Source organism: Rutilus rutilus, assembly GCF_951802725.1.
Source record: "Rutilus rutilus genome assembly, chromosome: 23".
In the NCBI taxonomy this organism is placed as follows: Eukaryota; Metazoa; Chordata; class Actinopteri; order Cypriniformes; family Leuciscidae; genus Rutilus; species Rutilus rutilus.
This window is the reverse complement of record NC_140233.1, coordinates 30170974-30185946: the sequence shown is the minus strand read 5'-3', so window position 1 is coordinate 30185946 and position 14973 is coordinate 30170974. Positions and strand designations below refer to the sequence as shown.

General features: G+C 48.6%; 1 protein-coding gene across 2 annotated transcripts in view; it reads left to right on the top strand.

Annotated features, from left to right (window-relative positions):
* The window catches only part of pdhx (pyruvate dehydrogenase complex component X), a 19802-nt gene extending 7825 nt beyond the window's left edge, over nt 1-11977 (top strand). For both annotated transcript variants that reach the window (XM_084397394.1, XM_084397395.1), the window contains exons 5-11: nt 41-139; nt 553-703; nt 3687-3834; nt 4064-4122; nt 7849-8007; nt 9381-9445; nt 11377-11977. In XM_084397394.1, coding sequence (XP_084253520.1) covers nt 41-139; nt 553-703; nt 3687-3834; nt 4064-4122; nt 7849-8007; nt 9381-9445; nt 11377-11629 — 934 coding nt within the window. In that variant the 3' untranslated portion in view covers nt 11630-11977. The remainder of the gene's footprint in view (nt 1-40; nt 140-552; nt 704-3686; nt 3835-4063; nt 4123-7848; nt 8008-9380; nt 9446-11376) is intronic.
* Nucleotides 11978-14973: the final 2996 nt, after the last annotated feature.

The window sequence follows — 14973 nt, the reverse complement described above, 5'->3', positions numbered from 1 at the left end:
TGTGTGTGTGTGTGTGTATTTGTGCTGTTTGTGTGACCAGGTTACGCTTGAGTCCTGCGGCACGACACATTTTGGACACTCATGGTTTGGACCCTCATCTGGCCAAAGCTACAGGACCACGCGGCCTCATCACCAAAGAGTGAGCCTCTCACACACACACACACACACACACACACACTGAACTGTCTCATTAGTAACACACGTTACCATGGCAACCCATTCTCCCTTCTCTGGGTGTCCGTAGAAACAAAGAAACTGAAACCTATTAATACCTCAGATCCACTGAAGATGACCGTTCAGCTGCAAGATATATGAGGATAATATCGTCATTATCATGTTATATATATATATATATATTCTCCATGACAATATGATTGGTCCATCAGCCTAGGTTTCTCAAGGAAAAAACGAGATTCGAGATCTCTGTGACACTGATCAGGTGATTGGTGGATCTGCTCAGTTTGGGGAGATCTGTGGTATTGATCAGCTGATTGGTGGATCTGCTCAGTCAGTGTGTTGCTCCGGTGACGGTCTGTGCTGTTCTTCCCTCAGAGACGCAGTGAAGCTGTTGAGTCAGTCTGATAAAGGGCGTCCAGCAGCTGTTCCTCCTCCTGTCCCGCTCACAGCGCCTCCTCCCTCCCCTCCGGCCACGGGGCGGCCCACACACACACCCGTCTCTGTGCCTGGGAGACCTGCAGCGCCGGTGAGCTCAGCTCCGCTCTGTCCACACACACACACACACACACACACACACACACACACACACACACACACACACACACACACACCCGTCTCTGTGCCCGGGAGACCTGCAGCGCCGGTGAGCCCAGCTCCGCTCTGTCCACACACACACACACACACACACACACACACACACACACACACCCGTCTCTGTGCCCGGGAGACCTGCAGCACCGGTGAGCCCAGCTCCGCTCTGTCCACACACACACACACACACACACACACCCGTCTCTGTGCCCGGGAGACCTGCAGCGCCAGTGAGCTCAGCTCCGCTCTGTCCACACACACACACACACACACACACACACACACACACCCGTCTCTGTGCTCGGGAGACCTGCAGCGCCGGTGAGCCCAACTCCGCTCTGTCCACACACACACACACACACACACACACACACACACACACACACACCCGTCTCTGTGCTCGGGAGACCTGCAGCGCCGGTGAGCCCAGATCCTCTCTGTCCACACACACACACACACACACACACACACACACACACACACACACACACACACACACACCCGTCTCTGTGCCCGGGAGACCTGCAGCGCCGGTGAGCCCAGATCCTCTCTGTCCACACACACACACACACACACACACACACACACACACACACACACACCCGTCTCTGTGCCCGGGAGACCTGCAGCACCGGTGAGCCCAGCTCCGCTCTGTCCACACACACACACACACACACACACACACACACACACACACACACACACCCGTCTCTGTGCCCGGGAGACCTGCAGCACCGGTGAGCTCAGCTCCGCTCTGTCCACACACACACACACACACACACACACACACACACACACCCGTCTCTGTGCCCGGGAGACCTGCAGCACCGGTGAGCTCAGCTCCGCTCTGTCCACACACACACACACACACACACACACACACACACACACCCGTCTCTGTGCCCGGGAGACCTGCAGCACCGGTGAGCCCAGCTCCGCTCTGTCCACACACACACACACACACACACACACACACACACACACACACACACACACACCCGTCTCTGTGCCCGGGAGACCTGCAGCACCGGTGAGCTCAGCTCCGCTCTGTCCACACACACACACACACACACACACACACACACACCCGTCTCTGTGCCCGGGAGACCTGCAGCACCGGTGAGCTCAGCTCCGCTCTGTCCACACACACACACACACACACACACACACACACACACACCCGTCTCTGTGCCCGGGAGACCTGCAGCACCGGTGAGCCCAGCTCCGCTCTGTCCACACACACACACACACACACACACACACACACACACACACACACACACACACACCCGTCTCTGTGCCCGGGAGACCTGCAGCACCGGTGAGCCCAGCTCCGCTCTGTCCACACACACACACACACACACACACACACACACACACACACACACCCGTCTCTGTGCTCGGGAGACCTGCAGCGCCGGTGAGCCCAGCTCCGCTCTGTCCACACACACACACACACACACACACACACCCGTCTCTGTGCCCGGGAGACCTGCAGCGCCGGTGAGCCCAACTCCGCTCTGTCCACACACACACACACACACACACACACACACACACACCCGTCTCTGTGCTCGGGAGACCTGCAGCGCCGGTGAGCCCAACTCCGCTCTGTCCACACACACACACACACACACACACACACACACACACACACACACACCCGTCTCTGTGCCCGGGAGACCTGCAGCGCCGGTGAGCCCAGATCCTCTCTGTCCACACACACACACACACACACACACACACACACACACACACACCCGTCTCTGTGCCCGGGAGACCTGCAGCGCCGGTGAGCCCAGATCCTCTCTGTCCACACACACACACACACACACACACACACACACACACACACACCCGTCTCTGTGCCCGGGAGACCTGCAGCACCGGTGAGCCCAGATCCTCTGTACACACACACACACACACACACACACACACACACACACACACCCGTCTCTGTGCCCGGGAGACCTGCAGCACCGGTGAGCCCAGCTCCGCTCTGTCCACACACACACACACACACACACACACCCGTCTCTGTGCCCGGGAGACCTGCGGCGCCGGTGAGCCCAGCTCCGCTCTGTCCACACACACACACACACACACACACACACACACACACCCGTCTCTGTGCCCGGGAGACCTGCGGCGCCGGTGAGCCCAGCTCCGCTCTGTCCACACACACACACACACACACACACACCCGTCTCTGTGCCCGGGAGACCTGCAGCGCCGGTGAGCCCAGATCCTCTCTGTCCACACACACACACACACACACACACACACCCGTCTCTGTGCCCGGGAGACCTGCAGCGCCGGTGAGCCCAGCTCCGCTCTGTCCACACACACACACACACACACACACACACACACCCGTCTCTGTGCCCGGGAGACCTGCAGCGCCGGTGAGCCCAGCTCCGCTCTGTCCACACACACACACACACACACACACACACACACACACACACACCCGTCTCTGTGCTCGGGAGACCTGCAGCGCCGGTGAGCCCAGCTCCGCTCTGTCCACACACACACACACACACACACACACACACACACACACACACACACACACACACAGAGCTGTCATGGGAGCTAAATATCCACACGGCTCCGGGAGTTAATAAAGTCCTTCTGAAGCGAAGCCATGTGTTTGTGTGAGAAAAATATTAATATTTAAAACTTTATTAACTAAAACAACTAGCTTCCCCCAGACGGCCTACGTGTTGATTTAATTGATTGTAAATCATGGGCTGATTTTGGGTGGGGTGAACTATGTTTAATGTGAAATGATGTATTACAGTATAAAATGATCAATGGACAGCATATATCCTCCAGTCTCGTGAACTTCCCGAACTCTTCTCATGCTGAGCGTGTGAAGCTTGATCGATCTGTGTGTGTGTGTGTTGTGTCTTCAGGGCGCGTTCACAGACGTGGCGGCCTCTAACGTGAGGAGAGTCATCGCTCAGAGACTAACTCAGTCCAAGAGCACTATCCCACACGCCTACGCCTCAGTGGACTGTGACCTCGGCGCCGTCCTCGAGCTCAGGAGACAGCTGGCCACAGGTGACACACACACACACACACACACACACACACACACACACACACACACACACACCATCATGGATTAACAACACTAAACTAACCATAGTTTGGACTACACTGGTGGAACTTACCAGTGAAACAGGATTCCTGTGTGAATTAGCACATTCTTTACGCACACATGCATGTATATTAAAGACCCAGTGTGTGTTGTTTGTCATGTTCACATCTTGTGTGCGTGTGTGTTTAGAGAACATCAAGGTGTCGGTCAATGACTTCATCATCAAAGCCGTGGCCGTCTCACTCAGAGTAAGTCAGCACATATTCAGACACTTTATTTGTGGGGTTTTTGAAAATATGAATCACAGTACTATATCAAATCATGCATTCAGAATGTTGTTCACGAGGTTCTTTTATGCTAAATAAACTTGTGATTATAATTAATTTCATTGGCCATTCAACTTAAAGTAACCCTATTATGGATTTTTGAAAAGGACCTTTCATGTAGTGTGTAACACAGCTCTGAGAGAATGAAAACATCCTGCAAAGTTTCAAATCTGAAAGTGCACCGTATATAAAGTTATTGTCTTTCAAAAAGTAAGAGTCGACTCTGAGGAAACAAAATAAATCGTTTTTCAAACAAATCATAAGCCGTTTCGTTGTGACGTCAGACTGAGCTGTCTGGCCAATCAGAGCAGAGTAGACCAATCACAACAGACTGAGCCGTCTGGCCAATCAGAGCAGAGTAGACCAATCACAGCAGACTGAGCCGTCTGGCCAATCAGAGCAGAGTAGACCAATCACAGCAGACTGAGCCGTCTGGCCAATCAGAGCAGAGTAGACCAATCACAGCAGACTGAGCCGTCTGGCCAATCAGAGCAGAGTAGACCAATCACAACAGACTGAGCCGTCTGGCCAATCAGAGCAGAGTAGACCAATCACAGCAGACTGAGCCGTCTGGCCAATTAGAGCAGAGTAGACCAATCACAACAGACTGAGCTGTCTGGCCAATCAGAGCAGAGTAGACCAATCACAGCAGACTGAGCCGTCTGGCCAATTAGAGCAGAGTAGACCAATCACAACAGACTGAGCCGTCTGGCCAATTAGAGCAGAGTAGACCAATCACAGCAGACTGAGCCGTCTGGCCAATTAGAGCAGGGTAGACCAATCACAGCAGACTGAGCCGTCTGGCCAATCAGAGCAGAGTAGACCAATCACAGCAGACTGAGCCGTCTGGCCAATCAGAGCAGAGTAGACCAATCAGAGCAGAGTAGACCAATCACAACAGACTGAGCCGTCTGGCCAATCAGAGCAGAATTGGCCAATCAGAGCAGAGTAGACCAATCACAACAGACTGAGCCGTCTGGCCAATCAGAGCAGAATTGGCCAATCAGAGCAGAGTAGACCAATCACAGCAGACTGAGCCGTCTGGCCAATCAGAGCAGAGTTGGCCAATCAGAGCAGAGTAGACCAATCACAACAGACTGAGCCGTCTGGCCAATCAGAGCAGAGTTGGCCAATCAGAGCAGAGTAGACCAATCACAGCAGACTGAGCCGTCTGGCCAATCAGAGCAGAGTAGACCAATCACAGCAGACTGAGCCGTCTGGCCAATTAGAGCAGAGTAGACCAATCACAGCAGACTGAGCCATCTGGCCAATCAGAGCAGAGTAGACCAATCACAGCAGACTGAGCCGTCTGGCCAATTAGAGCAGAGTAGACCAATCACAGCAGACTGAGCCATCTGGCCAATCAGAGCAGAGTAGACCAATCACAGCAGACTGGGCCATCTGGCCAATCAGAGCAGAGTAGACCAATCACAGCAGACTGAGCCATCTGGCCAATCAGAGCAGAGTAGACCAATCACAACAGACTGAGCCGTCTGGCCAATCAGAGCAGAGTAGACCAATCACAGCAGACTGAGCCATCTGGCCAATCAGAGCAGAGTAGACCAATCACAGCAGACTGGGCCATCTGGCCAATCAGAGCAGAGTAGACCAATCACAACAGACTGAGCCGTCTGGCCAATCAGAGCAGAGTAGACCAATCACAGCAGACTGGGCCGTCTGGCCAATCAGAGCAGAGTTGGCCAATCAGAGCAGAGTAGACCAATCACAGCAGACTGAGCCGTCTGGCCAATCAGAGCAGAGTAGACCAATCACAACAGACTGAGCCGTCTGGCCAATCAGAGCAGAGTTGGCCAATCAGAGCAGAGTAGACCAATCACAGCAGACTGAGCCGTCTGGCCAATCAGAGCAGAGTAGACCAATCACAGCAGACTGAGCCGTCTGGCCAATTAGAGCAGAGTAGACCAATCACAGCAGACTGAGCCATCTGGCCAATCAGAGCAGAGTAGACCAATCACAGCAGACTGAGCCGTCTGGCCAATTAGAGCAGAGTAGACCAATCACAGCAGACTGAGCCATCTGGCCAATCAGAGCAGAGTAGACCAATCACAGCAGACTGGGCCATCTGGCCAATCAGAGCAGAGTAGACCAATCACAGCAGACTGAGCCATCTGGCCAATCAGAGCAGAGTAGACCAATCACAACAGACTGAGCCGTCTGGCCAATCAGAGCAGAGTAGACCAATCACAGCAGACTGAGCCATCTGGCCAATCAGAGCAGAGTAGACCAATCACAGCAGACTGGGCCATCTGGCCAATCAGAGCAGAGTAGACCAATCACAGCAGACTGGGCCATCTGGCCAATCAGAGCAGAGTAGACCAATCACAACAGACTGAGCCGTCTGGCCAATCAGAGCAGAGTAGACCAATCACAGCAGACTGGGCCATCTGGCCAATCAGAGCAGAGTAGACCAATCACAGCAGACTGAGCCATCTGGCCAATCAGAGCAGAGTAGACCAATCACAGCAGACTGGGCCATCTGGCCAATCAGAGCAGAGTAGACCAATCACAACAGACTGAGCCGTCTGGCCAATCAGAGCAGAGTAGACCAATCACAGCAGACTGGGCCATCTGGCCAATCAGAGCAGAGTAGACCAATCACAGCAGACTGGGCCATCTGGCCAATCAGAGCAGAGTAGACCAATCACAACAGACTGAGCCGTCTGGCCAATCAGAGCAGAGTAGCTCGTGGAAAGGAGGGATTTAGAGAGATCATCTGACGAGTCGTTTGAGAATCACTGAAAATGTGGTGATGTGCAAATGTGTAATATGAGGAAATGAAACAGTGTTTTGACCTTTGACACATGTACACCTGCTGTAGCAGACTGAGGAAAACAGACAGATATTTCCCAGAGTGTCCAGCATAGTGTGTTCTGTTGACGAGTGTGTGTCAGTGATGCTGTGGTCTGTGTTCTGATGACGAGTGTGTGTCAGTGATGCTGTGGTGTGTGTTCTGATGACGAGTGTGTGTCAGTGATGCTGTGGTGTGTGTTCTGCTGACGAGTGTGTGTCAGTGATGCTGTGGTGTGTGTTCTGCTGACGAGTGTGTGTCAGTGATGCTGTGGTGTGTGTTCTGATGACGAGTGTGTGTCAGTGATGCTGTGGTGTGTGTTCTGATGACGAGTGTGTGTCAGTGATGCTGTGTGTGTGTTCTGATGACGAGTGTGTGTCAGTGATGCTGTGGTGTGTGTTCTGATGACGAGTGTGTGTCAGTGATGCTGTGGTGTGTGTTCTGATGACGAGTGTGTGTCAGTGATGCTGTGGTGTGTGTTCTGCTGACGAGTGTGTGTCAGTGATGCTGTGGTGTGTGTTCTGATGACGAGTGTGTGTCAGTGATGCTGTGGTGTGTGTTCTGATGACGAGTGTGTGTCAGTGATGCTGTGGTGTGTGTTCTGCTGACGAGTGTGTGTCAGTGATGCTGTGGTGTGTGTTCTGCTGACGAGTGTGTGTCAGTGATGCTGTGGTGTGTGTTCTGATGACGAGTGTGTGTCAGTGATGCTGTGGTGTGTGTTCTGATGACGAGTGTGTGTTAGTGATGCTGTGGTGTGTGTTCTGATGACGAGTGTCTGTCAGTGATGCTGACGAGTGTGTGTCAGTGATGCTGACGAGTGTGTGTGTTGTGTCCTGCAGGAGATGCCCGAGGTGAACGTGGTGTGGTCTTCTGAGGGCCCTCAGCCTCTCGGCTCCATCCACATCTGCGTCGCCGTGGCAACAGCGCGGGGCCTCATGACCCCCATCATCAGAGACGCTGCTGATAAAGGGCTGACGGAGATCGCTCACACCGCTAAGGTCATCGCTAGCCTTCACAGTTCAAACACCGCTCAGATAGCTAACGCTCCAGCTGATCATGTGACCATCGCAGATACGTCTGAAGGCCCAGATATACTCACGCAGAAGTGCTCAGTTTAGCGAGCTGTTAGTGTTAGTGAACATCTCGACGGCGCGCACATTCCTCTAAATAACACAACTGACAGAAAACAGCGGTTCAGAAAGCGTCCGGTCACAGTGATGAGACTCAGGCACGTTTATCCGACCTTTATACAAGCAGCAGCTTCAGTATTAAACATGAACACAGTCAGTGTTTCAGCTTCAGCTTCTACTGTTCATGTCTTCACTCGCGTCTGACTCGACACCCTGAAGAGGGCGGAGCCTCAGAGCCACACCCACCTGCCACATCATCACCACATCTCGCTGACCAATGGCAGCTCAGAGGCGTTCACCAGCGCAGTTCTGCTTCGCTCTCCTCAAACTACTCCCTGCAAACTTTGCTTCAGCCTGATTTGATCAAAATGACAGATTATTGTTCGGTTTAGTTTGAATATTTGGGCCTTGAGATGTTGTTGTTTATAGAGGTCATGCACTGATGTCACTATCCCGCGGGAACACACTCCCTCAGCCGGACTGAGTGGCAGAAGAGCTGCTGGAGTTAACAGCGGAAACTGAGAAAACACCAGTAAAACACACGAGTGTCAGTTTAAACTAAAGGTTGGACTCGATATAGAGTTCCTTAAGATCCAGTGATCATGTGATCATGCAGCAGGAACCGTGTTTCCTCACGTTTATATGAGCCTGATTTCCACGCCGGGGAAATACATAACGCAAATTTACCTGTGAACGCTTTATATAAACACAATATAGGTCTAAATCCGGATGATCACTCATATCAGTGTTATATATATCATCATATCGTCCAGCCCTGAAACTTGTGTAGTTTTTTGTCAGTGTTTGTTTAAAAACATCCAATTATACAGAATATACGATGGTAAATATTTAATTGATGAGTTGTCCATACAATATATAATAATACAATATATAGGGTGTGATTTACCCCTAAATTACCCCAAACACACAATAACTGCTACTCCAGCGTTCTCTGCCTGGATCAGTGGCTTCTCTTTCAGCAGTGTGTAGAAATACCTCAGATTCATTATCAGATCTATATATATAGAGTCAGTCTCAAAGCTCTTTCCCGTTTGAGATGTGTGTAGTGTGTTTCACGCTGAAAACCAATGCTGTCGCTCAGTGTTTCTGCCACTCAGTGTGTGTGACGTCACCGGCGGCCGGAGTGACTGCGGTCACACACACTGAGTGGCAGAAACACACACACACACACAGCCTCTATAGATCACTGTGCTCATGTTAAACGGGTGTGCTCTCCTCAGGCTCTGGCACAGAAGGCGCGGGACGGGAAGCTGTTACCAGAGGAGTATCAGGGAGGATCCTTCAGGTGAGCATGTCCTGATACCTGCTTTGACTAGTGGAAGAGGAATAGTTTACTCTTGACATGTCATCTCAGACCTGTATAACTTGACTAGTGGTCAATGTTTTACATGCAAGTGCCATTAAAGGGTTAGTTCACCCAGAAAAGAAAGCTCTGTCAGTAACGACAGTCCCTCATGTTGTCCCCCCGTAAGACCCTTGTTCATCTTCAGAACACAAATGAAGATATTTCTGATGAAATCTGAGAGCTGTCTGTCTCTCCATTCACTGCAACGCCATTGCAACTTTAAGGCCCAGAAAGGTAGTAAAGACATTGTTAAAATAGTCCATGTGACTACAGTGGAATGAAGTGATGAGAATACTTTTTGTGCGAAGAAAAAACTAAAATAACGACTTTAATTAACAATCTCTTCTCCTCCATGTCAGTCTCCTACGCTGTTGTCGTAGTGTAACAGTGCAGCGCTCCTGGGTCTCCGTCAGGACGCCGGCTCACTATTGGCCGACGCTGGTCATGTGTGTGGTGACACAGGACCTAACTATTTTTGCGCACAAAAAGTATTCTTGTCACTTCATAAACTTAAGGTTGAGCCACTGTAGTTACTCGGACTATTTTAACGATGTTTTTACTAACTTTTCTGGGCCGGCAGAATGAAGTTGCCTAGAAGCCTATGAAGCAGTGAGACAGCTCTCAGATTTCATCAGAAATATCTTCATTTGTGTTCTGAAGATGAACGAAAGTCTTACGGGGTTGAACAACATGAGGGAGAGTAATTACTGACAGAGTTTTCATTTTTGGGTGAACTAACCCTTTAATGAGGCTTTACTACTCTGTATTCTAGCCCATTTAAAGCCTACAGTAGTTGGGTGTGAGGATCAGACTCTAAACTTTAAGCAGATATGCCAAACACAGGACCAGAATGCTTTGCGATCACTGAAAGCGCACACCATCCCAAGGTTTCATTGGTCATGTCGATCACAGCGCTGAAACAAACACTATAGCAATGGCAGCACATCTTAATAGATCCTCGCTGTGTGTCGTGACCTCCAGAGCTCAAGTTATTGAGCCTCTACAGGACCAGGAAGATTTCAACAAAAAAATGTTTCGGTCCTCAAGGATAATTTTCCATAGTAAAGAAAAAATATACATAATAACCGAAAAAGGTGTAGGCTGAAGCCTTTGCTTATTATGCTTATTATTATTCATAAACTCATTATTAATCCTAATTTTAGCTTTGTTATTGCTTTGCCGATTGCTAAAATGTATGACCTTTGTTTTACTCAAATTCAATGAAAGTCGATTATCATTAAACCTTAAATCTTTTTAAAGACCATCAATTCAATTTCCACTGCAATCAGAAGCTGTTCCAGATTTTTCCCTGAACAATATAAATTTGTGTCATCAGCAAACCATACCATTTTTAATACTTTAGACACTTTACAAATATCATCTATGTACAATACAAGCAGTTTGGGGCCTAACGCCGAGCCTTGTGGAACACCACAGGTAACCTTCATTAGATCCGATATTATTCATTTGTGCAAACTGATAAGGTAACGTCATAACCAAGCATCACTCTATAACAAGGGTTATAACAATGTGTTGTAAAAGAATAATTATCTTGTTAATCTTATTAATAAACAGCGCATAAAGACAACGTTCACTCAAAGTTAAAATGAAAACATGTTTGTCTGTTTGTGAATTGCTAGTGTTAATTCCGAACATTGAGAAAGTTCACTTTCAGAAGATAAATGCATTTAGAATGTACAGTCTCTCTCTTCGAGTAACACAAACCCAGAAAACAAAGATTTTTTATTATTTTTTTGTGTGATTCCACATGAACTGAAGTTTTGCCAGTGTGAGTTCCTGAAGTGTGAGAGTTCCTGAAGTGTGTGAGTTCCTGAAGTGTGAGAGTTCCTGAAGTGTGTGTTGTGTTTCAGCATCTCTAACCTGGGCATGTTCGGCATCAGTGAGTTCAGCGCGGTCATCAATCCTCCTCAAGCCTGTATCCTAGCGGTGGGCGGCTCGCGGGCCGAGCTCCGGCTGAGCGACGGGCTAACGCTACACACACACCAGCTCATGACCGTCACGCTGTCCAGCGACGCACGCCTGGTGGACGACGAGCTGGCGTCGCGGTTCCTGGAGAGGTTTCGCTCGCACCTCGAGAGCCCTCGGCGCGCCGGCCTGCAGTAGAAGAGGACTCCGCTCGGAGAACATGCACTAACTATTTATTCAGTGAGACGTACAGACACATGTACATACAGAGAAACACTTCTAGGTCAATTAATACTGTCGTCTGCGGTGCGTCTCCTGCCATACACACACTGGATCCTTCTGGTTATTGTGACGTGCTGTGCCTCAGTAGAGAGAAGCATTCAGTAAATCCACTGATGATCAAATCCCAATGTTTAATAACTCACAGGAAGTGAATCCCAATGTTTAACAACTTACAGGAAGTGTTAAATCATCAAAGCCATTAAATCATGTCAGGAACCCGTCTATGTTTGGGGATTATTCAATAAACTCCTGTCTTCTGCTGTGGTTTGTGTTCTCCTCATTCACACACTTCTCGCCAGCTTTATACAGGACAGGTCGTGTCTCCGCAGCTTCAGCGATAAACAGGAGAAGAACAGAACCAGTGTTCACACTTCATCACGTATGAGACTGAAGCAGATCCGCTGAAGACAACAGAGTCAGTGATCAGATCTAGTCAGATCAATAATAGCACTGAATATGAAGCGTGTTTTAAACCCCATCTGATCAGACCAGAGGCGACAGTTCAGGAGAAACCAGTAGAATCAGGAGAAACCTCCTCCTCAGAAACCAGTTGAGGAGAAACCAGTTCAGAGGGGATACCAGTTCAGGAGAATTGCATAATCTCTGAATGTAAAGCATTTGGCCCTTGACTCACATAAACTCGTTTGGCTAATTCTGTTCGTTATCTCTAAACTGAGTTTATATATTCTAGTGTTTTCATAGTTTTTTTTAATAAAAGTATTAAGTTATTCTGTTATCTAAGTTTAAATAGCTCCGGATACAACTTACATTTGCTAAGGATTTAACCAGTTGCAGAAACTAATGATCAGAGAGCGACTGGTTTAATATCCAGTCTCCATGAGTCATGTTACGCTTGTCCAGACCATCAGAGGAAACCAGTGCTGATCTGTGTGTGGTCGTCATCAGTGTTTCAGAGATTAAATCAGGAGGAATCAGACCGTCTCTGTCCTTGAGTTAAAGAGTTATTATTCTGCGTATAAGCTCATCAGTTGTGGCTCAAACGTCTCCGCTCATCACCTCAGTTATAAACACATGAGCCGGAGAACAACACCTATAGTTACAGATATCTCTCTTCCCTTTAGATCTGGTCACACTTCACAACTCTTCTTACACACTTCTAGTGTATGTGCTCGAACGCTGAAGCCGCAGACATCACACACACACTATAGTAGAGTTATCCAGTCCGAGACATTATACCAGTGATTCCTTTAAATGAGTTCAAGAGAAGAGACTGATCCATGACTAACCCCACAGAATCTCCCACTGGTTTCTCCTCTGAACTGGTTTCTCTTGGACTGGTTTCTCCTCTGAACTGGTTTCTCCTGAACTGGTTTCTCTTGAACTGGTTTCTCCTCTGAACTGGTTTCTCTTGAACTGGTTTCTCCTCTGAACTGGTTTCTCCTGAACTGGTTTCTCCCCTGAACTGGTTTCTCCCCTGAACTGGTTTCTCCTCTGAACTGGTTTATCCTGAACTGGTTTCTCCCCTGAACTGGTTTCTCCCCTGAACTGGTTTCTCCACAACTGGTTTCTCCCCTGAACTGGTTTCTCCTGAACTGGTTTCTCCACTGAACTGGTTTCTCCCTGAACTGGTTTCTCCTGAGCTGGTTTCTCCTCAACTGGTTGGTTCTCCTCAACTGGTTGGTTCTCCTCAACTCCTCAACCAGTTCAGGGGAGAAACCAGTTCAAGAGAAACCTCTTAACTGGTTTCTCTTTCTCCTCTGAACTGGTTTCTCCTGAACTGGTTTCTCCTCTGAACTGGTTTCTCTTTCCCCTGAATTGGTTCCTCCTGAACTTGTTTCTCTTTCCCCTCTGAACTGGTTTCTCCTCTGAACTGGTTTCTCCTGAACTGGTTCCTCCTGAACTGGTTTCTCTTGAACTGGTTTCTCCTGAACTGGTTTCTCCTCTGAACTGGTTTCTCTTGAACTGGTTTCTCTTTCTCTCCTGAACTGGTTTCTCTTTCTCCTGAACTGAAAATCTAAAATCACCCCGCGCGTGTGAAACGCGCTTTACAAATGAACTTGACGCGCCTTACCAATTATCATATGTCTAATAACAAGCACAAACTGTGTTAAAAAGAATTTGACGTACAAGTAAAAATGTAGGCTATCTGTCCTAACACAGTAAAGAATACGAAAATAATCGACCTAAAAGGGAACAAAGGAAGAAATGTTTATAATCCCCTTTGGAAATGGGTGAGACGCGAGTGAAGATATGGGAAAAGAAACAAGAGATTCCATGCAGGGATGATTCACGATTTTTGAATATTCTATTAGTTGATTTAATTATAGAATATCTAATGTTCTAATGTCTGTTGTGCGATCATTCTCTAAAATAAAATCTCCATGTTCTGGTGCTGATGCGGTGGTGACGAGTTCATGTAACCAGAGGGTGACGCTGCCAATAACGCACATAACAGCTGTCACAAAGAGCCGGCAAAAGTAGCCTAATGAATGTGTCAAATATAGCAATGAGACATTTGAATAGTTTATTAATAAAGTGTTTGTTTTTTTGTGTCAGTGTTAGTTAGTCGTTGACGATGCTGACTCGTCATCTTCGCAGTGAACGCGCCTATAGAGAGAAATGCACACTTCATTTTGTTCAGTTTGTAAATGACTATGCTGAAATGAAAACAGACCCTAGCTTTATGTTGCAAAGTTCAAACATAGTAGCTCCAAGAGTTGACAAAACGCTAGTAAAACCAACCAGATACAGAGTTCCTGTTGCAGTGAACAAAACAGATATCAGTCAAACAAACAGCACAGCTCAAACATCCGTTCTCAATCCGGAAAAGCAATGTCCTATTCACCACAAGCCCCATTGACTCGCTAAATGCAGGGGATTTAGGTCAAAAACACTGGACGAAAGAAAAGGTATCCTCAAAGAACACGCTATTTGTTATAAGTGTTGTTCTTCCACAAGACACAGAGCTAAAGACTGTAAAGCCATTATCCAATGCTCAGAATGTAATAGTGATGTGCACGTGTCCGCCATGCATGCTGGTCCACCCCCGTGGACACCTAAAGACTCTAACCCTCTGCCTCAGAGCCACAGCGGGGAGTCAGATTACCCAAGCACTGTAACTACAACCAGTTGCACAGAAGTGTGTGGCCAAGGCCTCAAAGGTAAATCCTGCTCTAAGATTTGCTTAGTCAACGTGTATCCCCGCACATCCCCTGAAAAGAAAAGGAGGATGTACGCCATGTTAGATGACCAAAGCAATTCATCCTTAGCCAGGTCTGCCTTCTTTGACATGTTTAATG